General features: G+C 44.7%; 1 protein-coding gene across 1 annotated transcript; it reads right to left on the bottom strand.

Moving 5' to 3' along the window:
• Positions 1–198: 198 nt before the first annotated feature.
• On the bottom strand, positions 199–27609 carry mylkb (myosin light chain kinase b). Its single transcript, XM_056432687.1, has 19 exons — positions 26847–27609; positions 18943–19059; positions 18434–18493; positions 17794–17841; positions 17570–17697; positions 17264–17417; positions 15030–15220; positions 14841–14952; positions 13051–13083; positions 12862–12952; positions 12574–12777; positions 10511–10728; positions 5021–5144; positions 4617–4769; positions 4263–4386; positions 3741–3831; positions 3468–3596; positions 2788–2900; positions 199–2502 (listed from the first exon to the last, which is right to left on the bottom strand). Exons 1-19 carry the CDS (start codon positions 27262–27264, stop codon positions 2344–2346), a joined length of 2667 nt encoding a protein of 888 aa, XP_056288662.1. The 5' UTR covers positions 27265–27609; the 3' UTR covers positions 199–2343.
• Positions 27610–27838: the final 229 nt, after the last annotated feature.

Here is a 27838-nt window from a genome sequence, read left to right as displayed (position 1 = left end):
AAAAACACAGTATTATTCAGCTCAATGTTAGACTTTACTTATATATACATAATTCTGTTTAATATATATCTATTTATATGAATATTAAATATATTTGCTAAAATAATTTTTTTACAGATAATTCATAATTCAATATATTACATATATCATTTATGTTTTGATGATGAATGTTTGTGATAAACTGAAGGACACAGCGGCTGGTTTTGTGGTAGATTTATTTATTGTTCTGTAACTACAGTCGTAGTGTTCTTATACATGTCATCTGCAGTCATCAAACCGATATATATTTATAAAAATTCGAGAAATATAATCCACGTACATCTAATAGCAAACAAACCAGTGGAGGAGCGAGTCGAGAAGATCTGCTCAAATGATAATATCATAATTATGAATCTGTGCATTAAATAAGTCGAAAAAATAAAACATTCTCAAAAACACACAACCACCAAACGCACACATGGACCCGGTCCGGTCTCGACATTAGATGATCACACAAACACACCTGTGAATTATTAAAGACGTCGTTTCTTTGGTTGAAAACTGAGTCGCCCCCCGAAAAAAAAACTTTAAATAAATGTTTTCAAATCACAAACAGAGAGTTGGAATGTGAAAAAGAAAAGAGGGGTCAGAGGTCACCGGCACACAGTTAAATAAACTCACTTCAACGGATTTGGAATATTTTCAGTAAATTGTTTGAGTTTCGGCAATGAAGTAAATCTGAGTTACCAAAAATATTTTGAGATTAAGTCTTAGATTTCATCTAATTTACAAAATACAGATATTTAAATTTTGATGTCCCAAGTTTTTAAATATGTTTTCTTTCCGGGGAGATAAGAGTTGTACTACGCAGTATTCCTGAATATTCAGTCGTGGTATTTTGTGTTCGTCGTGCTAACGTGCTAACGTGTTTTTCAAGGCAGCCAAAAGGAGAAAAAGGTCTCAAGTGATGGTAGAAAATCCTCCAGACGTCATTGAACGTGTCATGCGTCACTTTAAAGGCCGAGGCCGAGGTTCAACTCAGCCGGGAGAGGTTTGAGTAAAACTAAAAAAATAAAAGTGCTCAAGGTGCGCTCAACTTCTCTCAGAATGAACACATCAGATGCAAAAGATTATAGAATAAAACATGGATTATTGTTATATAACTTATACCTCAGCCTCACAGTCACACAGCCCGGTCACGGGACAATTAAGGCACTTTTTTTGTTTTTTAGCAGCTCAGTGTTGCAATCCTTTGACTGGAGGACTTCATTACCCAGAAGCCCCGTGTGGCGACGTAAACCTTCTGCAGAACAATAAAACCTCAATCTGGCACGAACACTTTGGAAAAGATTCAGAAGCGAGAAGTAAAACGAGCTGTGCTAACACACGCTAGCGTGCTACCTATTTTTTTTTCTCATATTATATTCTGGTGGTTCAATGAATCTTTAATCGTCTGCTGCTAATAAGCTAATGTTCATTAGCTACTGAGCTAAGATGAATAAGGCTGACGTGAGCTAATAAACAATAATAAACATGTTAGCTAACGTCACCACGCTGACATTAGCTAACGTGCTAACTATTTTTTTTCTCACATTGTATTCCGGTTGTTAAAGATCTTTCAATAAATCTTGAAAGGTCAAATGTCTGCTGCTAATAAGCTAATGTTCGTTAGCTACTGAGCTAACGAATAAGGCTGACGTGAGCTAATAAACAATAGTTAGCCGTCTATCAGAAATATGAGTTTTAGTGAGGTTTAACACACGGCTACGTTACACTCTCGTCTTTGAGCCTCTGCCACACGGTTAGCCGCAGCGCTAACGCCACGCTAATGCCACCGTCTGCCTTGTTGTAGTCATGACGACCTCCGTCAGGTGACTTGACTCTGTGAATGTGAAGCTGTGTCCCTCCTTCATTGTACCGTCGTCCTCCTCACCTGGCCTCCCACAGGGAGCAGGCCTACATGCGTTCATGGAGAGCCAAAGGCCCGCGCCCGAAGAACTACAGCTCCCATGAGCCTTTGGGGTGGGCCCTGGAGCAGCTAGCAGCTCCTCGTGTTTCCTCTAAGACGTTCATTAGTTTATCTTGAATGTAAGTTCTTATTTTAACGAGATGTAAACAGACAGAAGACCAATGAAATGTGAGGAAGCCCAATGATTGGAGGCTGAGCTGAGGGGGGCGGGGCTTCTGTTCTCCTTGTTACAGGTGGGCGGGATTTAGCACAGAGCATGATGCAGGTGAGGAAACTCCGCCCACCTCCTCCTCCTCCTCCTCCAATCCCAACCTGTTATTTGTTTCCTGCTAAGGGCTGAAGTGGAGCAGCACCTCTTCCTCCTCCTCCTGTGGGAGTCCAGACCAACACATGCTCTATTCTTCCTCCTCCTCTTCTTCCTCCTCCTCCTCCTCTTCCTCCTCCTCCTCCTCCTCTCCGGCCATCACCTCCACCAGCAGCTCGGCGGTGCAGGTCGCCTCCCCCAGACTGTTGACCGCCTTCACCGTGTACTTGGCATCGTCGTCACCCGACACCTGCAGGAGGTGAGGAGGAGGTGAAGACGAAGTGAGAAGGAAGTGAATAGGAAGTGAAGAGAAGGTGCAGAGGAGTAACAAGGAAGTGAAGAGGAGGTGAAGAGAAAGTGAGGAAGAAGTAAAAAGGAGGTGCAGAGCAAGTGAAGAGGAGATGAACAGTAGATCAGGAGGACGATAAGGAGGAGGTGAAGAGGAAGTGTGAAGGAAGTGAAGAGGAAGTAAGGATGAAGTAAGGAGGAGGTGAAGAAGGAAGTGAAGAGGAAGTAACAAGCGTCGACCTCTGACCTCTGAAATGACGAGGCTGCAGTTTCCTTCCTCGTCGTAGTCGATCTGAAAGTGTCGCGTCTCTTTGATCGGCTGATCGTCTTTGTACCAAACCACCTCGGGGTCGGGGAAACCTGGATCAATCAGAACCAGTGTTGATGATCAGAACCAGTATTGATGATCAGAACCAGTGTTGATGATCAGAACCAGTATTGATGATGAGGATCAATCAGAACCAGTATTGATGATCAGAACCAGTGTTAATGATCAGAACCAGTGTTGATGATCAGAACCAGTATTGATGATCAGAACCAGTATTGATGATGAGGATCAATCAGAACCAGTATTGATGATCAGAACCAGTGTTAATGATCAGAACCAGTGTTGATGATCAGAACCAGTGTTGATGATCAGAACCAGTATTGATGATCAGAACCAGTATTGATGATGAGGATCAATCAGAACCAGTATTGATGATCAGAACCAGTGTTAATGATCAGAACCAGTGTTGATGATCAGAACCAGTGTTGATGATCAGAACCAGTATTGATGATGAGGATCAATCAGAACCTGTGTTGATGATTAGAACCAGTATTGATGATCAGAACCAGGATTGATGATGAGGATCAATCAGAACCAGTATTGATGATCAGAACCAGTGTTGATGATCAGAACCAGTATTGAAGACGAGGGTCCGGTACCTTCGATCTTGCAGTCGAAGCGAGCGGCGCTGCCCTCGACCACCTCGACATCTTTGATCACCGAGCTGAACGAAGGTTTACAGTCCGACTTCTGCTCGAACTCCAGACACTCCAGGAACTGGTTGTCCTCTGCAACACGCACACACACACATATACACACACACACACACACACACACACACACACACACACACACACGCACACGCACACACATGTAACGCTGGGTAGTAACACGGTAACAACAGGAGCGTGGGTCTCGTGCGGCGGCCGGACCTTCGGTCGGCGAGCCCTTCTTGGCGCTGACTCCGGCCATCATCGCCATGGACGACAGTCGGCCGATGGCTCGGACGGCGTTCGCCGTTTTCTGCCAGAGAAGAAGAAAGCACGGCCATCTTTGTTACGCTCTCCTTCGTTTGGTTTGTAAAGGTCAGTTAAATGTAAATAATCCTCCATGACGCGGTGAAGAAGAGTAAAGACGCTAAAGGCCTTCCTGCATCTCGTCTGCAACCACACGTGATGTAGAAAGTTAGCAAAAATGCTGAGTCATGTCTGTCCTCGTGTTGTAAAATGCTTTGTCATGTCTCTTTCTTCAGGCTGTAACATGCTGAGTCATGTTTGTTCTGGTGTTGTAAAATGCTGAGTCATGTCTCCTTCATGTTGTTAAATGCTGAGTCATGTCTCCTTCATGTTGTTAATTGCTGAGTCATGGCTGTTCTCATGTTGTAACATGCAGAGTCATGTTTGTTCTCGTGTTGTAAAATGCTGAGTCATGTCTGTCCTCATGTTGTTGTTTACCTGCCATTTCCTCCTCAGGATGTACTTCTTCATCCTCTCCTTGGAGAGCTTCTTGGACTTCATGGTGGTGGTGTCCTGTTTCAGCCAGGTGTGTTCATAACACCGAGCACAGGTGAGCCGAGCTCTGACACACACACACACACACACACACACACACACACACACACACACACACACACACACACACACACACACACACACACACACACACACACACACACACACACACACACACACACACACACACACACACACACACACACACACACACACACACACACACACACACACACACACGCAGTGAGGCTACAGACAGAGGCCCACCGAGCAGCTGTCTCTTCCCAGGTGTCCTACTTCATGTCTTTCTTCAGCAGGTTGGTGATGAAGTCCTTGGCGGTGTCAGAGATCTCGTCGAAGGCCTCGTCCTCGAAGTCCCAGGAGGCCGAGGTGACGTTGGACAGGGTCTCGTTGTCGTCGTCGCCCATGAAGGGAGACAAACCGCTCAACCTGAGAGGTCAACGACAACACAGCTAGTAAAGTTACATATTTAACTTGGATACTAATATCAAAAAGGAAAATTAAAATGGCAAAAAAAGCAAAAGGAGCGAAGATCATTTTAAACAAGTTAAGGTAGATAAAATAGACAAATTAAAAGAGATAAACAATAAAAATTACTTTCAAAATAAAGCCAAGTCAAGTGAAGCTAAGCTAACTGAAGCTAAGCTAACTGAAGCTAAGCTCATGACAGACAGACTCACAGTATGTAGCAAATGACTCCTATACTCCACATGTCGGTGGGGTAGCTGATTCCTTCATAGTTGATCACTTCTGGAGCCACAAACTCTGGAGTCCCAAACAAAACCTTCAGAGTTCCGGCGTTTTCTGTCGAATAGAAAAGAGTTTCGTTAAAGAATAAACAATCCACAATTCTCGGAGGCGGCCATTTTAGGACATCTCAGGCTAAACGCTAACGTCATCACAGCTTTTCTCTCAAACAGAGCGTTGGCATGTTGAGGGGTTGGTACTAGCATAATGTTTGCTTAGTGTTCGCATTTTATAAGCGAAGTGTTAGCAAAATGTTAGCATAATGTTAGCATAGTGAGAGTATTATGTTAGCATTAAGTTAGCATTATGTAAGCATAGTCTTAGCATTATATAGCATTGTGTTAGCATTATGTAACCATAGTTTTAGCATTAAGTTAGCATAGTGTTAGTATTATGTAAGCATAGTGTTAGCATTATGTAAGCATAGTGTTAGCATTAAGTAAGCATAGTGTTAGCATTATGTAAGCATTGTGTTCGCATTATGTATGCATAGTGTTAGCATTATGTAAGCATAGTGTTAGCATTATGTAAGCATATTGTTAGCATTATGTAAGCATAGTGTTAGCATTATGTAAACATAATGTTAGCATTATGTAAGCATCATGTTAGCATTATGTAAGCATAGTGTTAGCATTATGTAAGCATAATGTTAGCATAATGTTATCATTATGTAAGCATAGTGTTAGCATTATGTAAACATAGTGTTAGCATTATGTAAGCATAGTGTTAGCATTATGTAAGCATAGTGTTAGCATTATGTAAGCATAATGTTAGCATAATGTTAGCATTATGTAAACATAATGTTAGCATTATGTAAGCATAGTGTTAGCATTATGTAAGCATAATGTTAGCATAATGTTAGCATTATGTAAGCATAATGTTAGCATTATGTAAGCATAGTGTTAGCATTATGTAAGCATAGTGTTAGCATTATGTAAGCATAGTGTTAGCATTATGTAAACATAATGTTAGCATTATGTAAGCATAGTGTTAGCATTATGTAAGCATAATGTTAGCATAATGTTAGCATTATGTAAGCATAGTGTTAGCATTATGTAAACATAATGTTAGCATTATGTAAGCATAGTGTTATCATTATGTAAGCATAGTGTTAGCATCATGTAAACATAATGTTAGCATCATGTAAGCATAGTGTTAGCATTATGTAAGCATAATGTTAGCATAATGTTAGCATTATGTAAGCATAGTGTTAGCATTATGTAAGCATAGTGTTATCATTATGTAAGCATAGTGTTAGCATTATGTAAGCATAATGTTAGCATTATGTAAGCATAGTGTTAGCATTATGTAAGCATAGTGTTGTGTTTGTATGGCATTTAGTATAATGTATTTATATGTAAGCATAATGTTAGCATTATGTAAGCATAATGTTATCATTATGTAAGCATAGTGTTAGCATTATGTAAGCATAGTGTTAGCATTATGTAAGCATAGTGTTAGCATTATGTAAGCATAATGTTATCATTATGTAAGCATAGTGTTAGCATTATGTAAGCATAGTGTTAGCAAGGCATATATTACTTTATGGTTTAGTTATTAGGATCTGAAGTCTGGATGAATAAACTTCACCTAGTCGCCTGGCGAGGCCGAAGTCGATGAGTTTGATTTTGCCGCCGGTCTTGTTGACACACAGTGTGAATATGGCGCCGTACGTGATGGCTGCTGTGTTGCGAGCTCCCGGATTTTGTAGTAGTTTTTTGTTATTTATTCTTCTTATTGCGACTATTTTTGCACAAAACGTTAGCAGCCAGTTAACGTACGACAGATGCACACTTCTGGAGATTGGATCGGCAGTTGCTCGCCGCCTACCAGAGTTTTTCAACTCTTACTCAGACGTCCCGCCAGGAACAGTAGCGGAACTATCTCCGTCCATTTTAGGCGCGATCTCACGCAAGCGTCGCCGACGGAGGGGGCAGCGAGCTGGCGTGCTGGTCAGGCTGAGACGTCGAGCCAATCGACCCCCACTACCCACCATTTTACTGGCAAATGTACAGTCTTTGGACAATAAGCTATGCGAGCTACAGGCTCGTATTCAATTCCACCGGGAAACTAAGGACAACTGCATCATCTGCCTTACAGAGACATGGATGTCGGAGGAGGTTACCGACTCAGCCATCGAGCCGGCAGGATTTTCCGTCCACCGCGCGGACAGAACAAAGACTCTCTCTGGTAAAGATCGTGGAGGGGGTATGTCTCATGATAAACAGATCTTGGTGCAACCAAAGTCATGTACATACTCTCAAGTCGTTCTGTTCCCCGGACCTGGAGTACCTAATGCTCATGTGTCGACCATTCTGGCTACAAGGAGTTTACAGCAGTCACCGTAACTGCTGTGTACATTCCGCCTCAAGCTAACACGGACATAGCGCTGAAGAAACTCTACGGGCGATCAGCGAGCAGGAGTCGGCACACCCGAGGCTGCTTTCATTGTGGCGGGGACTTCAACAAAGCGAACCTGAAGAAAGTTCTCCCAAGTTCTACCAACACATAACAAGCAACACGGGGGAGCGGATTTCGACCACTGCTACACTCCCTTCCGGGATGGATACAAAGCCCTCCTCCGCCCACCGTTCGGCAAATCGGACCACCGCTCCATCCAACTACTCCCGCCTACAGGCAGAGGCTAAAGCAGCAACCAATCGCTGTGAAGGAAGTGCAACGCTGGTCGGACCAATCGGAGTCTATGCTACAGGACTGTTTTGAACGTGCTGACTGGGATGTGTTCAGGGTCGCGTCGGACAACAACGTCAGTGAGTACGCGTCCTCAGTCACCGGGTTCATCAAGAAATGCATAGATGACGTTGTTCCTACCAAGTCGGTTCGGTTTATCCCAACCAGAAACCGTGGATAAATGGCGATGTTCGCGCTGCACTCCACGCGTAACACCGCCTTTGACTCGGGAATATGGCGGAATACAAAAGAGCCCGCCACGACCTCCGAAGACCATCGGCTCTGCCGAGCGGGAGATCAGGAACAAAGTGGAGGAAAAGCTCAAGAGCCATGACGTGAGAGTGTGTGGAAGGGCTACAGACAATCACGGACTTCAGAGGAGAACCAGCGGTGAAGAGAACTCCTCTACCTCCCTCCCAGGCGAGCTAAATACATTCTTTGCTCGGTTCGACGTGAGCGGCAGCCCGCGAAGGCAGCGCTGCCGAGGAGACCAGCCTGCTGATCATCTCAGAGGCTGACGTGCGCAGAGCCTTCAAGCGGGTGGACATCCGGAAGGCGGCAGGTCCCGACCACATCCCGGGCGCGCCTCAGAGCATGTGCAGACCAGTTGGCAGGAGTCTTCGCAGACATCTTCAACCTCTCCCTGTCCCAGGCTGTTGTTCCTGAGAGCTTCAAGATGTCCACCATTGTGCCTGTCCCCAAACACCCCAAGGTAACCTGCCTGAATGACTGGAGACCTGTAGCCCTCACCTCGATTGTCAGTAAATGCTTCGAGAGGTTGGTCAAGGACTTCATTTGTTCCATGTTGCCTGCCACGCTGGACCCATGGCAATTTGCATATCGTCAAAACAGATCCACCGACGACGCAATTGCCATGGCACTTCACACCGCCTTTCCCACCTGGAGGGAGGAACTGTTGTGTGCGAATGCTGGTTGTGGACTACAGCTCAGCGTTCAACACTATTGTTCCCGCCAAGCTCGACACCAAGCTCAGAGGTCTAGGCCTGCACTCTACCATGTGCAGCTGGATACTGGACTTCCTGTCGGGCCGCCGCCAGGTGGTGAGGATGGGCGGTACCACCTCAGAGCCGCTGACCCTCAACACGGGAGCCCCTCAGGGATGCGTGTTGAGCCCTCCTCTACTCCCTGTACACCCACGACTGCACGGCCATGCACAGCTCCAACGTCATCATCAAGTTTGCTGACGACACAACAGTGTTGGGGCTGATCACCGGCACGACGAGACAGCCTACAGGGAGGAGGTTGGATCACTGGTACAGTGGTGCCAGGAGAACAGCCTCGTCCTCAACGTCAAGAAGACCAAGGAGCTGATCGTGGACTACAGGAAGCGGAGAGGAGAGCACACCCCATCTCCATAGACGGAGTTGCAGTAGAGAGGTCAGCAGCTTCAAGTTCCTCGGCGTGCACATCTCCGAGGACCTCACATGGACCACGCACACCACTCACGTGGTGAAAAGGGCCCAACAACGCCTGTATTTCCTTAGGCGACTGAGGAAATTCAACATGGCCCCCGCATCCTCAGAACATTCTACACCAGTACCATCGAGAGTGTTCTGACAGGTTGCATCACCGTCTGGTACGGGAACTGCACCGCCCTGGGCGTAGGGCACTACAGAGGGTGGTGCGGTCGGCACAGTACATCGTTGGAGGTGAGCTTCCTCCATCCTGGACATATACACCAAGCGGAGCGTGGCCACGGCAAAGCGGAAGATGAGAGACAATAACCACCCGGGCGACAAACTGATGACGCTTCAACGGTCAGGCAGGCGATACCGCAGTATCAAGTGCCGCACAAACAGACTGAGGACAGCTTCTTCAGTCAGGCCATCAGGCTGCTGAACAAGGACTGAGACCCTCATTAACACTATACACCAGAACATATTCTGTGAATATCTATGGCCATGGTGTATATTTTATTACATTGTTTTATATATATATATTGTATATATATATTGTATGTATATACATATATATATATATATTGTCTCAAAAAAGTGTATATTTTATTACATTGTTTTATATATATATATTGTCATGATGTATATTCTATTACATTGTTTTATATACATATATTGTTAATACTTTCTTCTTTTTTGTGTGGATATTGTATTGATTAGTCTGCTACTGCTGTCGGGTGTTTTGCACATAAGAATTTCACAAACCGATTATACTTGTATAAAAGGGGATGTGACAATAAAAACTTGAAACTTGAAACTTGAAACTATGTAAGCATAGTGTTAGCATTATGTAAGCATAATGTTAGCATTATGTAAGCATAGTGTTATCATTATGTAAGCATAGTGTTAGCATTATGTAAGCATAATGTTAGCATTATGTAAGCATCATGTTATCATTATGTAAGCATAGTGTTAGCATAATGTTATCATTATGTAAGCATAATGTTAGCATTATGTAAGCATAGTGTTAGCATTATGTAAGCATAATGTTAGCATTATGTAAGCATAGTGTTAGCATTATGTAAGCATAATGTTATCATTATGTAAGCATAGTGTTAGCATTATGTAAGCATAGTGTTATCATTATGTAAGCATAGTGTTAGCATTATGTAAGCATAATGTTAGCATTATGTAAGCATAGTGTTAGCATTATGTAAGCATAATGTTATCATTATGTAAGCATAGTGTTAGCAAGGCATATATTACTTTATGGTTTAGTTATTAGGATCTGAAGTCTGGATGAATAAACTTCACCTAGTCGCCTGGCGAGGCCGAAGTCGATGAGTTTGATTTTGCCGCCGGTCTTGTTGACACACATGATGTTCTCGGGTTTGAGGTCGAGGTGGACGATGCCCTGTTTGTGTATGAAGCTGACTCCATCGATGATCTGCAGCATGTATCGGATCACCTCCCTCTCCGTCAGCTCGAAGTCCTCGTCAATGATCCGCTCAAACAGCTCGCCGCCAGAGATCCTACGACAGAGACACAGCTCTATAGAACTACAACACCCATCTGTTCTGTGACAGCTCTATAGAACTACAAGTCCCATCTGTTCTGTGACAGCTCTATAGGACTACAACACCCATCTGTTGTGTGACAGCACTATAGAACTACAACACCCATCTGTTGTGTGACAGCTCCATAGGACTACAACACCCATCTGTTGTGTGACAGCTCTATAGAACTACAACACCCATCTGTTCCGTGACAGCTCTATAGAACTACAACACCCATATGTTCCGTGACAGCTCTATAGAACTACAACACTCATATGTTGTGTGACAGCTCTATAGGACTACAACACCCATCTGTTGTATGAAAGCTCTATAGGACTACAACACCCATATGTTGTGTGACAGCTCTATAGGACTACAACACCCATCTGTTCTGTGACAGCTCTATAGGACTACAACACCCATCTGTTCTGTGACAGCTCTATAGGACTACAACACCCATCTGTTGTATGACAGCTCTATAGAACTACAACACACTTTGGATCAATCCACATCCATCTAGAGACGGTCATTAAGAGGTTATCAGGCACTACCAAAATAAGAGCTTGAATGACCTCTTTCTTGCAGAATGTTTCTAACAGGAACAAACACATTTTAATCTGGAGGGCGTATTTCAGCTGCTCTATAATTAGCTGCTGTCATTCCGCTCATAGTTGGCCGAAAAAATATGTTGTTGACTTTGAAACAAAAACATCTAGTCTGTGAGTCTAGCTAAAATAAGCTAACTAGCTTTAAGCATTAATACAGCTGGCGTAATTTAGCTTATTCTTTTTTCATTTAGTATTCTATGTTTTAACATCGTTAAGAATAGTTTGCTATTCTTAACGTTAGCTTAGCTTCACTGTGTACATATTTTATCATGCTCTATTAGTTTAACGTTAGCTTAGCTTCACTGTGTTTATATTGTTTCATGCTCTATTAGTTTAACGTTAGCTTAGCTTCACTGTGTTTATATTGTCTCATGCTCTATTAGTTTAACGTTATCTTAGCTTCACTGTGTTTATATTGTTTCATGCTCTATTAGTTTAACGTTAGCTTAGCTTCACTGTGTTTATATTGTTTCATGCTCTATTAGTTTAACGTTAGCTTAGCTTCACTGTGTTTATATTGTTTCATGCTCTCTTAGTTTAACGTTAGCTTAGCTTCAATGTGTTTATATTGTTTCATGCTCTATTAGTTTAACGTTAGCTTAGCTTCACTGTGTTTATATTGTTTCATGCTCTATTAGTTTAACGTTTGCTTAGCTTCACTGTGTTTATATTGTTTCATGCTCTTTTAGTTTAACGTTAGCTTAGCTTCACTGTGTTTATTCTTCTTCATGTTCTATTAGTTTAACGTTAGCTTAGCTTCACTGTGTTTATATTGTTTCATGCTCTATTAGTTTGACGTTAGCTTAGCTTCACTGTGTTTATATTGTTTCATGCTCTATTAGTTTGACGTTAGCTTAGCTTCACTGTGTTTATATTGTTTCATGCTCTATTAGTTTTTACATTACATTACATGTCATTTGGCTGACGCTTTTATCCAAAGCGACTTACAGTCCTGTTACATTCATTCACTGTAGAGCAGCTACAGGGAGCAACTCAGGGTGAAGTGCCTTGCTCAAGGACACATCGACTAGGGCGGGGATTGAACCTCCAACCCCCTGATGGAAAGACGGACCTGCTACCCACTCACCCATAATCGCCTAGTTTAATGTTAGCTTAGCATCACTGGGTTACCCGTGCTAGCATTTTTCTCCAGGCAACTACGAGACACTGGAGGAGAGGAGAGAGAGCTAGAAGGATGAACCGGTGGACGCACATCTCCAGCACCATGACGATGTCGGACTTCCCCTCGAAGGCGTCGATGCACTGCACCAGCTTGGGGTGGTGGAGGCTGTTCATGATGCCGATCTCGTGCCGGACGTTTTCCTTGTCCTTCGCCTTGAACACTTTGATGAACTTGCCCGCCCACACCTTCTTCGTCGCCTTCTCCAACAGTTTGAAGACCTGCCCGAACTTCCCCCTGTCACGCAAACATGGCCGCGCTTTAAGAAAACACTGAACCACAGGTGCATTGTGGGTGAGGAGCCGGTGGGTGGAGCCTTACGTTCCCAGCCGCTCCTCCACGTCGTACAGCTCCTTCACCTTCATGTCCGTCCTGATGGTCACGTCTCTGTAGTCCGGCTCCTTGTCTACGTCTGCAAGCACAGAGGTCAGAGGTCAGAGGTCAGAGGTCAGCAGGGGGAGAAGGACGGAGGGGAGGGGGGGGGGGCTTGTTAACAGCAAGTCATCGTACCTTCATCCTCCTCCTCTACCTCGGCTTCTTCATCTGCCAGAAAAACCAAACAGCAGCCGTTAGTTCAGTTAGTTAATTTTTGTCTTCTTCTAATTTAGTTTAGTTAAAGCAACACTATGTAACAATTGTACCTTAAAATAACAGCTTGAAAAAAATTGTGCCACTACAATGACTTTTAATATGACGATTTGCGCCTCCGCTGTTGCCATCGGGGGTCTGTGGGGAAATAACTCCGCTATGTAGGATTCTGGAGCCGCCCGCTCCGGGGCGGATGTACTTCCACCTGCTTTCTGGCAGTGATTACGCAATGTCATATAGTGCCAGTCCACGCTCGCAGCTCCAGTATAAGGGCGAAGCAAGCGAAGTCTCTTGTAATGAATTACACGTTCCAATGTAAATTATGAATATGTAGCTTTTTGGTGTTGTCAACAATATTGTATTTGATCACACATACTCCACATTCAAACATTTAGAAAACAACGTATTTAGGCTGAAAACGCGATCGGTATTTCATCTAAACTAAATGTTGTCATTCTTTTGGTTATGTTGGAACAATTCGCCCTTAGCAACTCAATCAAGGGGAAAAGGTACAATACGCTAAAAAAAAAGAAGGGAATGGGCGGATCTGCGAGTTCTGGTGTTAACTCTCTCTGCTCAAATGGTCGTAAAAGAAAAACACACAGTCGATATGCGGAAACCCAAATGTTATTATATTAAATCAAATTCAATGCATCTGCAAGCCCCCAAAATGAACACATACACTAAAAAATCAAACCCACTCAAAACGAAGTATAATCCCCGGATCCCGACAGTCCCCAAAGTCTTTGCAGTCCCCCAAAACAAAAGTAAATGACTGCACCCCCCCCCCTCCTCCCCCCAAAAGCCGGCAAACTGCTGACCGACCAGGCGGAAACATGGCGTGGCGCCGCGTTCAATCCCCGCGCTCCTTCACCCTAGTCCGGTCGGTGCTGGCCCAGTTCACAGTGTTCCTGCTCAGTCTTCTATTAGTGATCCCGCCCGTTGGTATAAATCCAAAATAGAAACAGTCGCCGGATTGCTGCCGTTCTGAGTCCGCCGCCTGTCAGCGCGCTCCAAACAAAAAAAACCTCGCGTCACCTTTTATAACCCGTGACACGTACATATAATAACAATAATAATAATAATAATTATAATACAGGACAACACATGATCCTAACTCAATACAAGTGTCTGCGAGGCTGCGTCTATCGTCTATCGTAACTGGGTATTTACGACACTGAAGTAAACGTTAAATACCTCAAAAACTGAAGGGGGCGCTAAAACTACATAGTGGGGCTTTAAGTTAAGCTAAGTTGAGTTTACTTTCCTACACTTTTATTGAGTTTAGCTAACGTTAACTATCATCGCGGATGATAGCAGATTTTAGCTCACGTTAGCTATGATTGTGGACATTAGCTAATGATAGTGGACGTTAGCTAACGTTAGCTATGATAGTGGACGTTAGCTAACGTTAGCTATGATAGTGGATGTTCGCTAATGATAGTGGACGTGAGCTAACGTTAGCTATGATAGTGGATGTTAGCTAACGCTAGCTATGATAGCTACCAAAAGCTATGATAGCTGACAGCCAGCAGACTTCTGACAGACCGTTCGCCCATATATTGAATTGTAATTAGAAAGAAAAACACATTTTTATTTCAAACCGTTTCGTTGATCAGTAGAACTTTCTCAAAGCCCAAACGTCTTGTTGTAGCTCAGTTGTACTGGACCACTAGAGTCCACATGGTCTCAGGGTCGGAGGTCTCACTCACCATCATCCTCCAGGCTAACGGTCAACGGCTCAGATTCGGCACTCGGCTCTCCGACTCCGTAGATGTTCTCGGCCCGGACACGAAACTTATACTGTCGCTCTGGAAGAAGGTTCTGGAGACGGACTCAGAGATTACTCCCTGTCCAGGATGTGTGAACCAGCTGAGGTGTGCCGGCCGGGCGTGACTCACCTGCACGTTGTAGGAGGTGCTGTTGCAGGACACCAGGAGCTTCCACTGCGGCTCCACCGAGTCCCAGATCTCCAGGTTGTAGGACTGCACGGCGCAGCCTCCGTCGTAGGTCGGCCCGTACCATGACAGGGTCAGACTGGCCCGCCGGATGTCGGAGGCTGCAGGGACCCTGGCTGGGGGGTCGGGTTTATCTGGGGAGGCCAGGGACAGGGGTTAGAGGACAGTTGACCACGCTGACCCCTAAAGGCACTAGAGGTCATTCCAGCCACCGTCTAAACACTTTAAGGCAGGAAAGGAGTGGAAAGGCATACGGACTAAACCTGGAAGGCCTATTGATCACCTGGGCAAAACAAATCCTGTGAACCAGTGCATGCTAACAATAGATCATGACAATGGGGACCTCATGGGGGCGCTACATGACCGGGATGGAGCATGAGACGATCCATCCCATAATAGATGTGGAGATGCTTCAGTCCGAGCAGCAGAGCATTTTTACTAATGAAGTCTGCAGCGGAGAACACTAGATCCTCTCAGCTGAGACATGTGATCAGAGGTCACACACACGCACGCATGCACACACACACACACACAGTAGTGTATACACACACACTGTAGTGTACACACACGCGCACACACTGCCATAAAAGGCATCAAACCACAGCTCTGAGTCTGAACTTAGTCTGTCTGTTATTATTACAGCTGTATCGTACATTCATTCACACACACACACACATATATACATACATATATATATATATATATTAGATTTCTGTCATCTAAAGCTGTATTAGTAAATGATTTAATATCCGATAAACACATTGATTCATGTTGTCTAACTGAAACCTGCTGAGTCATGAAGAATATGTCTGCCTAGACTCCTGGTCTAACTTTAGTCCTCAAGGACTCAATGTTTCATCTACGTAACATTTAAACAATCTTGCCTCAAAAAGATGCAGTAAAGCTGGTTCACGCATTCGTTACTTCTAGACTAGATTACTACAACTCCTTATTATCAGGCTGCTCGATAAGTCTCTTAGGTCAACTCCTTATTATCAGGCTGCTCTATAAGTCTCTAAAGTCAACTCCTTATTATCAGGCTGCTCTATAAGTCTCATAAGTCAACTCCTTATTATCAGGCTGCTCTATAAGTCTTTTAGGTCAACTCCTTATTATCAGGCTGCTCTATAAGTCTCTAAAGTCAACTCCTTATTATCAGGCTGCTCTATAAGTCTCTTAAGTCAACTCCTTATTATCAGGCTGCTCTATAAGTCTCTTAAGTCAACTCCTTATTATCAGGCTGCTCTATAAGTCTCTTAGGTCAACTCCTTATTATCAGGCTGCTCTATAAGTCTCTTAAGTCAACTCCTTATTATCAGGCTGCTCTATAAGTCTCTTAAGTCAACTCCTTATTATCAGGCTGCTCTATAAGTCTCTTAAGTCAACTCCTTATTATCAGGCTGCTCTATAAGTCTCTTAGGTCAACTCCTTATTATCAGGCTGCTCTATAAGTCTCTTAGGTCAACTCCTTATTATCAGGCTGCTCTATAAGTCTCTTAGGTCAAATCCTTATTATCAGGCTGCTCTATAAGTCTCTTAAGTCAACTCCTTATTATCAGGCTGCTCTATAAGTCTCTTAGGTCAACTCCTTATTATCAGGCTGCTCTATAAGTCTCTATAGTCAACTCCTTATTATCAGGCTGCTCTATAAGTCTCTTAAGTCAACTCCTTATTATCAGGCTGCTCTAATAAGTCTCTTAAGTCAACTCCTTATTATCAGGCTGCTCTAATAAGTCTCTTAGGTCAACTCCTTATTATCAGGCTGCTCTAATAAGTCTCTTAGGTCAACTCCTTATGATCAGGCTGCTCTATAAGTCTCTTAAGTCAACTCCTTATTAGCAGGCTGCTCTATAAGTCTCTTAAGTCAACTCCTTATTACCAGGCTGCTCTATAAGTCTCTTAGGTCAATTCCTTATTATCAGGCTGCTCTATAAGTCTCTTAGGTCAACTCCTTATTATCAGGCTGCTCTATAAGTCTCTTAAGTCAACTCCTTATTATCAGGCTGCTCTATAAGTCTCTTAGGTCAACTCCTTATTATCAGGCTGCTCTATAAGTCTCTTAGGTCAATTCCTTATTATCAGGCTGCTCCGAGTCTTTGTGACTTCTCGTCTCAGAGGGTCTATTGGATCCGATGTGAGGTCAAAGGTCAGGGATGTGGTATGTGTACTTGACTCACCGACGATGGTGAGGTTGAGGGCGGCCTGTCGGAGGCCAACGGCGTTCCTCAGCTCGATGGTGTAACATCCACAGTGCTCCTGCTGACCGCTGCTGATGGTCAGTCTGCTGCTGATGTCACTGCTGTCTATGGAGATATCGGAGGAGTTCTGGATCTACACACACACACACACACACACACACAGAGACACACACACACGCAGACTTTATTTCTTGAGTTCTGCAGGTATTTGTCTCTCTGTGTGTGGGTGTGCATGTCTGTGTGTGTGTGTGTGTGTGTGTCTCTGTATGTGTGTGTGTCTCTCACTGGTTTCCTGAACTTCAGCCAGGTGCAGGTGATGGGCGGAGCTCCAGAGAACTTGCAGTGGATCTCCACCGTCTCCCCCGCCAGGATCTTCATGTCCTCCGGGAACTGCAGGATCTGAGGAGGAAGCGCTGCAGATACAGATCAATAATCAGTGATCAATAATCAGGGATCATGTGTGTGTGAGTGTGTGTGTTTGTGTGTGTGAGAGTGTGTGTGTGTGTCACCTTGTTTCGGAGGAGTCTTGGCTGTTGGCTTCTTTATTCTCGCTTCACCTGAAATAAAAAAGAAAAACAATGAAACTCATTTTGAATGTAAAAATAATAATTAAAGTTTAAAAGTCAGTGTAGCTTCAAAAGGTTAATGTAGCTTAGCATAAAGACCAGAAGAACAGCTAGCTTATTAAACAGCACCAGAACACTGTTAGCCTAGTTTAGCATAACGACGAGAAGAAGAGTTAGCTTATTAAACAGCAATAGCTAATTTAGTACACCGTTAGTCTAGTTTAGCACAAAGACCAGAAGAACAGATAGCTAATCTGAAGAACCAGGACACCGTTAGCCTAGCTTAGCACAAGTACCAGAGCGTTCAGTCCTGAAGTGAGAGACAGATGGAGCCGCTAGAGGCTGATGGGAAATGTTTATAATCTCACAGGAGGTTCAGGAAACAGCGAGGAGGGGAAACGTGGTCTTAACGTGAAGAAGAGTGCTGGAAGAAAATCTGACAGACGCTTTAAAATAGAAACGTGTGTGTGTGTTAGTGAGAGTGTGTGTGTGTGCGTGTGTGTGTGTGGGAACCAGTGCTCCCGGCCTGCAGCTCCTTATTGGGACAAAAGGGAAGAAGCCGCTGCATATTTTGGAAACTCACTCTCCGAGGTCGGAGTCTTCTTCTTGGACTTCTTGTCAGCCGGAGAGTTTTCTGATGGATCTGAAGGACGAGAGAGAGAGAGAGATAGAGAGAGAGAGAGATAGAGAGTGAGAGAGAGTTTAACATGTGTACAGATATAAACTACTACTTAAAAACTAAAACAGGAATAATAAACTTTATCTCCGAATGAAGAACACTCCTGCAGTCACAGCTCCTCGCCACAGGGGGCGCCACGTAAACATGTTGAGTAGAAATCTGATAAATGAAGCAAAACAAAATAAAATAAATGTTGTCTTTGTTTAAAATATGAAGTTGTTAAGTGATAAAGGTGTTCACTGAATAAGCTTCATGACGTTGTGTTCCTCAGAGGAGGAACCACCGAACTCATGAACTCATGACCCTCAGCTGCAACACGCCGATAGCTGATATATGAAGACACGTGTTGATATATTACAGGAAACTGTGAGAGGAGGAGGAGGAGGAGGAGGAGGAGGAGGAGTGATTCTTACCGTCTACTAGAACCATACAGGAACATTCGTCTTGGCCTGCTGAGCTCTCAGCTCGACACTTGTACTGGCCTTCGTCCTCTGGCAGAGCTTTGTCTATCGTCAGGGAGCACAGCCCGCCTGCAACGCAACACTGGTTATAACACATTATGAGCCCCACGCCAACACTGGTTATAACACATTATGAGCCCCACGCCAACACTGGTTATAACACATTATGAGCCCCACGCCAACACTGGTTATAACACATTATGAGCCCCACACCAACACTGGTTATAACACATTATGAGCCCCACGCCAACACTGGTTATAACACATTATGAGCCCCACGCCAACACTGGTTATAACACATTATGAGCCCCACGCCAACACTGGTTATAACACCATATGAGCCCCACGCCAACACTGGTTATAACACATTATGAGCCCCACGCCAACACTGGTTATAACACATTATGAGCCTCACGCCAACACTGGTTATAACACATTATGAGCCCCACGCCAACACTGGTTATAACACATTATGAGCCCCACGCCAACACTGGTTATAACACATTATGAGCCCCACACCAACACTGGTTATAACACATGAGCCCCACGCCAACACTGGTTATAACACATTATGAGCCCCACGCCAACACTGGTTATAACACATTATGAGCCTCACGCCAACACTGGTTATAACACATGAGACTCACGCCAACACTGGTTATAACACATTATGAGCCCCACGGCAACACTGGTTATAACACATTATGAGCCCCACGGCAACACTGGTTATAACACATTATGAGCCCCACGGCAACACTGGTTATAACACATTATGAGCCCCACACCAACACTGGTTATAACACATTATGAGCCTCACGCCAACACTGGTTATAACACATTATGAGCCCCACGGCAACACTGGTTATAACACCATATGAGCCCCACGCCAACACTGGTTATAACACATTATGAGCCCCACGCCAACACTGGTTATAACACCATATGAGCCCCACACCAACACTGGTTATAACACATTATGAGCCCCACGGCAACACTGGTTATAACACCATATGAGCCCCACGCCAACACTGGTTATAACACATTATGAGACTCATGCCAACACTGGTTATAACACATTATGAGCCCCACGGCAACACTGGTTATAACACCATATGAGCCCCACGCCAACACTGGTTATAACACATTATGAGCCCCACGCCAACACTGGTTATAACACCATATGAGCCCCACACCAACACTGGTTATAACACATTATGAGCCCCACGCCAACACTGGTTATAATACCATATGAGCCCCACGCCAACACTGGTTATAACACATTATGAGCCCCACGCCAACACTGGTTATAACACCATATGAGCCTCACGCCAACACTGGTTATAACACCATGTGAGCCCCACGCCAACACTGGTTATAACACCATATGAGCCCCACGCCAACACTGGTTATAACACCATATGAGCCTCACGCCAACCCTGGTTATAACACCATATGAGCCTCACGCCAACACTGGTTATAACACCATATGAGCCTCACGCCAACCCTGGTTATAACACCATATGAGCACCACGCCAACACTGGTTATAACACCATATGAGCCCCACGGCAACACTGGTTATAACACCATATGAGCCCCACGCCAACACTGGTTATAACACCATATGAGCCTCACGCCAACACTGGTTATAACACCATATGAGCCCCACACCAACACTGGTTATAACACCATATGAGCCCCACGCCAACACTGGTTATAACACCATATGAGCACCACGCCAACACTGGTTATAACACCATATGAGCCCCACGCCAACACTGGTTATAACACCATATGAGCCTCACGCCAACCCTGGTTATAACACCATATGAGCACCACGCCAACACTGGTTATAACACCATATGAGCCCCACGCCAACACTGGTTATAACACCATATGAGCCCCACGCCAACACTGGTTATAACACCATATGAGCCTCACGCCAACACTGGTTATAACACCATATGAGCCCCACGCCAACACTGGTTATAACACCATATGAGCCCCACGCCAACACTGGTTATAACACCATATGAGCACCACGCCAACACTGGTTATAACACCATATGAGCCCCACGCCAACACTGGTTATAACACCATATGAGCCCCACGCCAACACTGGTTATAACACCATATGAGCCCCACGCCAACACTGGTTATAACACCATATGAGCCCCACGCCAACACTGGTTATAACACCATATGAGCCTCACGTCAACACTGGTTATAACACCATATGAGCCTCACGCCAACCCACACCACACAAAGGAAATCATATCCACACGATGGGATAGGAAAGGATACAAAATAATATATAATAAATGGTCAATAAAATGTATTTGAACATCTTTGTTCCAGTCTTCCGACCACTCAAAGTACCATGCTATGCTACCATGATGGGAGGAGCTACCATGATGGGAGGAGCTACCATGATGGGAGGAGCTACCATGATGGGAGGAGCTACCATGATGGGAGGAGCTACCATGCAAGGTGCCTCCTGCCCATCAGGACTAACTGACCATTCATAGACGAGGAAGAGTCTGGGGACAACCAGTCACCACTGAGTCACAGCCACCACTTTGATAGGATACAAAATCAATAGGATATGATAAGATACAACCGGACAACCGGACAACCGGACAACCTGACAACCGGACAACAGGACAACCGGACAACCGGACAATGGTACAATGTGACATGAAAAAGTGACAATGTAAAAACTTGACAATGTAACAATGTGACAACAACGTGATGACAACATGACAATGTGACAACTTGACAACAGCAATGTGACAATATGACAGTGTAACAATTTGACAATGTAACAATGTGACGACTATGTGACAACATGACAATGTGACAACGTGACAGTGACAATGTGACAATAACGTGAAGACAATGTGACGACAATGTGATGACAACAATGTGACGACAATGTGATGACAACAATGTGACGGCAATGTGATGACAACAATGTGACAATGTGATGACTGTGTGACGACAATGTGATGACAACAATGTGACGACAATGTGATGACAACAATGTGACAATGTGACGACAGTGTGACGACAATGTGATGACAACAATGTGACGACAGTGTGACGACAGTGTGATGACAATGTGATGACAATGTGATGACAAGAATGTGACGACAATGTGATGACAACAATGTGACGACAATGTGACGACAGTGTGACGACAGTGTGACGACAATGTGATGACAATGTGATGACAAGAATGTGACGACAATGTGATGACAACAATGTGACGACAGTGTGACGACAATGTGATGACAACAATGTGACAGTGTGATGACAATGTGATGACAACAATGTGACGACAATGTGATGACAACAATGTGACAATGTGACGACAGTGTGACGACAATGTGATGACAACAATGTGACGACAGTGTGACGACAGTGTGACGACAGTGTGACGACAATGTGATGACAATGTGATGACAAGAATGTGACGACAATGTGATGACAACAATGTGACGACAATGTGACGACAGTGTGACGACAGTGTGACGACAATGTGATGACAAGAATGTGACGACAATGTGATGACAACAATGTGACGACAATGTGACGACAGTGTGACAACAGTGTGACGACAATGTGATGACAATGTGATAACAAGAATGTGACGACAATGTGATGACAACAATGTGACGACAGTGTGACGACAATGTGATGACAACAATGTGACAGTGTGACGACAATGTGATGACAAGAATGTGACGACAGTGTGACGACAGTGTGATGACAATGTGATGACAACAATGTGACGACAATGTGATGACAACAATGTGACAGTGTGACGACAATGTGATGACAACAATGTGACAACAATGTGACGACAGTGTGACGACAGTGTGACGACAATGTGATGACAACAATGTGACAGTGTGACGACAATGTGACGACAAGAATGTGACGACAGTGTGACGACAGTGTGACGACAGTGTGACGACAACAATGTGACGACAATGTGATGACAACAATGTGACAGTGTGACGACAATGTGATGACAACAATGTGACAACAATGTGACGACAGTGTGACGACAATGTGATGACAACAATGTGACAGTGTGACGACAATGTGATGACAAGAATGTGACGACAATGTGATGACAACAATGTGACGACAGTGTGACGACAATGTGATGACAACAATGTGACAGTGTGACGACAATGTGATGACAACAATGTGACAGTGTGACGACAATGTGATGACAACAATGTGACGACAATGTGATGACAACAATGTGACAGTGTGACGACAATGTGATGACAACAATGTGACAACAATGTGACGACAGTGTGACGACAGTGTGACGACAATGTGATGACAACAATGTGACAGTGTGACGACAATGTGATGACAAGAATGTGACGACAGTGTGACGACAGTGTGATGACAATGTGATGACAACAATGTGACGACAATGTGACAGTGTGACGACAATGTGATGACAACAATGTGACAGTGTGACGAGAATGTGATGACAACAATGTGACAACAATGTGACGACAGTGTGACGACAATGTGATGACAACAATGTGACAGTGTGACGACAATGTGATGACAACAATGTGACGACAATGTGATGACAACAATGTGACAATGTGACGACAGTGTGACGACAATGTGATGACAACAATGTGACGACAGTGTGACGACAGTGTGACGACAATGTGATGACAATGTGATGACAAGAATGTGATGACAACAATGTGACGACAATGTGACGACAGTGTGACGACAGTGTGACGACAATGTGATGACAATGTGATGACAAGAATGTGACGACAATGTGATGACAACAATGTGACGACAGTGTGACGACAATGTGATGACAACAATGTGACAGTGTGACGACAATGTGATGACAAGAATGTGACGACAGTGTGACGACAGTGTGATGACAACAATGTGACGACAATGTGATGACAACAATGTGACAGTGTGACGACAATGTGATGACAACAATGTGACAACAATGTGACGACAGTGTGACGACAGTGTGACGAGAATGTGATGACAACAATGTGACAGTGTGACGACAATGTGATGACAAGAATGTGACGACAGTGTGACGACAGTGTGACGACAACAATGTGACGACAATGTGATGACAACAATGTGACAGTGTGACGACAATGTGATGACAACAATGTGACAACAATGTGACGACAGTGTGACGACAATGTGATGACAACAATGTGACAGTGTGACGACAATGTGATGACAACAATGTGATGACAATGTGACGACAGTGTGACGACAGTGTGACGACAATGTGATGACAATGTGATGACAAGAATGTGACGACAATGTGATGACAACAATGTGACGACAGTGTGACGACAATGTGATGACAACAATGTGACAGTGTGACGACAATGTGATGACAACAATGTGACGACAATGTGATGACAACAATGTGACAGTGTGACGACAATGTGATGACAACAATGTGACGACAATGTGATGACAACAATGTGACAGTGTGACGACAATGTGATGACAACAATGTGACAACAATGTGACGACAGTGTGACGACAGTGTGACGACAATGTGATGACAACAATGTGACAGTGTGACGACAATGTGATGACAAGAATGTGACGACAGTGTGACGACAGTGTGATGACAATGTGATGACAACAATGTGACGACAATGTGATGACAACAATGTGACAGTGTGACGACAATGTGATGACAACAATGTGACAGTGTGACGACAATGTGATGACAACAATGTGACAACAATGTGACGACAGTGTGACGACAATGTGATGACAACAATGTGACAGTGTGACGACAATGTGATGACAACAATGTGACAGTGTGACGACAGTGTGACGACAGTGTGACAACAATGTGACAACAATGTGACGACAGTGTGACAACAATGTGACGACAGTGTAACGACAATGTGACGACAGTGTGATGACAACAATGTGACAACAATGTGACGACAGTGTGACGACAATGTGATGACAATGTGACAACAATGTGACGACAACAATGTGACAACAGTGTGACGACAATGTGATGACAATGTGACAACAATGTGATGACAACAATGTGACGACAACAATGTGACGACAGTGTGACGACAATGTGACGACAGTGTGACGACAATGTGACGACAATGTGACGACAATGTGACGACAGTGTGATGACAATGTGACAACAATGTGACAACAACAATGTGACGACAATGTGACAACAATGTGACGACAGTGTGACGACAGTGTGATGACAAGAATGTGACAACAATGTGACGACAGTGTGACGACAATGTGATGACAACAATGTGACGACAATGTGACGACAATGTGACAACAATGTGACGACAGTGTGACGACAGTGTGATGACAAGAATGTGACAACAATGTGACGACAGTGTGACGACAATGTGATGACAACAATGTGACGACAATGTGATGACAATGTGACGGCAACAATGTGATGACAGTGTGACGACAGTGTGATGACGACAATGTGACGACAATGTGACAACAATGTGACAACAATGTGACGACAATGTGACAACAATGTGACGACAATGTGACGACAACAATGTGACGACAATGTGACAACAATGTAACAACAACAATGTGACGACAACAATGTGACGACAATGTGACGACAATGTGACAACAATGTGACGACAATGTGACGACAATGTGACAACAATGTGACGGCAACAATGTGATGACAATGTGATGACAATGTGACGACAATGTGACAACAATGTGACAACAACAATGTGACGACAATGTGACGACAACAATGTGACGACAATGTGACGACAATGTAACGACAATGTGACGACAATGTGACAACAATGTGATGACAACAATGTGACGACAACAATGTGACGAGTCTCACTGTCTCACTCAGTCTGTCTGAGATAATACGATAAATAAGTTATCTTTAAACCATAATATTTTAATTGTATAATTCATTGTTGAGCCAACGACCTGTAAACAAATAGACAGTCGTAAAGGTCAAAGGTCAACGTGGAGCTTTGATGGGCTGCGATTTGTTTAACTTGAGTTTCCTGAAGTGTTTTGATTGTGATGATTAAAATAGCAGCCGATTGATTCTGATTGGACGCCCACAGACTGATGGATACGGTGCCTTCAGGGACCCTTCATGCGTTCTGGACTCTTCATACTTTAATAAATATGTGTTCTTCTCCCTCTTTTAACGATTGAATAATAATACCATTTCCCATGATGCACCTTGTTAGTGTGCTCATCAACTCCACCCCTCTAGTTTCTGATACACACTGTGCATGACATCACTGTGACATCATCAGACCGCAACTGACCAACCAGGAAGTAGATCAAAGAAACGATTAACTGATTAAATGTAAGTAATTATTCATTTAAAAAAGTTAATTATTGTTTTGTAATTATTTGATAAATGAACGGTTGCGGCTTCTTTGCCTTGAACACTTTAACTACTGTATTATTATATTTATTATTTGCTCTATAAAATGTCAGAATTAAAAATGTTATCCATCCTGTATGAATAAAGAAAAGTTAATGGAAGTCTGAATCAATATCGGACCTCACAAGTCCAATAAGACAAACAGGTGTGTGTGTGTGTGTGAGAGTGTGTGCGAGTGTGTGTGAGTGTGTGTGTGTGTGAGTGTGTGTGTGTTCACAATGAAATACCAACATTCGTCTGCTGGCGCTGTCACACATCCTGTTTCTGCTTTCTATTAATAGAGTCTGAATCCTCTGAGCTCCATCAGCAGTTGGTTCAACTCTAAACTTTATGGAGACGCTCTAGACTCTGTGTGTGTGTGTGTGTGTGACCTCTGACCTTCGTTGGCGAGCACGATGAACTTGGAGGACTTGATGACCTTCCCGTCCAGCATCCAGGTGACGGCGGCGGCGTCTGAGGGAACCGAGGCGGCGGCGAGGCGGCACTGCAGCCGCAGCCGCTGCCCGTCCAGCACCGTCACGTCGCTCAGCTGGTCCACGAAGCCCGGGGCCTTCCCTCCTCCTCCTCCTCCTCCTCCTCCTCCTCCTCCGCCGTTCTTCTCGTTAATCCCTCCGTCCACGCAGTGGTTTGCCGCGGCCTTGTCGCTCTCCCCGTTCTTCTCGGGGCTCGCCGGCTTCTTCTTGTTGGCGCCCTTCTTGCCCAACACGGTGCGGAAGTCGACCTGCTGCGAGGAGTTCCCCTTGAGCTCCTCCTCCACCTTGGCCTTGACGCCCTTGAGGTTGGCCTTAAAATCCATCTTCTGGCGGCGCTCTGCGGCCTCCCTCTCCTCCCTCTCCTCCCTCTCCTCCCTCGCCTCCCTCGCCTCCTCTTCCCGGCGGTCTGTGGCGTTCGAAGCTCGCCGTCCCGGAAGCTCGAGCTGCTGCGCCTCCTTCAGCTCCTCTTGGTTTCCACGCAGCACTTGAGGAGGCCTCAGGGGAGTGGGGCAGCAGGAGGTGCCCGGTCGCCCTCCTCCTTCTCTTCCTCGTGCAGGTGCAGGAGGTGCAGGTTCTCCTTCTGGTCCTGATTGGCCTCCTGCCACTGCCGACTGACACCACGGATACTGCTGCTGCGCCTCTGCCCCGCGCCTCCTCCTCTGGAACCTCCTCCAGCACCACAGTCCTCCACCAGCTGCTCCTCCTCCTCCTCCTCTTCCTCCTGCTGCAGGTCTGGACCGGCGAGCACAGAGACAGATGGAGGGGGGGGGGATAAACAGAGCTGGGTTAAAGCCCCTTCTGAGGCCCCGCCCCTTCAGCTTTGGATGTGTAGGGGGGGGGGGGGGTGGACCTCAACTCTAAATGTCCATGTTACCATGTTACATCACAAGTGACTCG

Source organism: Pseudoliparis swirei, chromosome 2 (genome assembly GCF_029220125.1).
Source record: "Pseudoliparis swirei isolate HS2019 ecotype Mariana Trench chromosome 2, NWPU_hadal_v1, whole genome shotgun sequence".
NCBI classification, from domain to species: domain Eukaryota; kingdom Metazoa; phylum Chordata; class Actinopteri; order Perciformes; family Liparidae; genus Pseudoliparis; species Pseudoliparis swirei.
The sequence above is the reverse complement of the archived record's forward strand: the minus strand, read 5'-3'. Positions and strand labels throughout refer to the sequence as shown.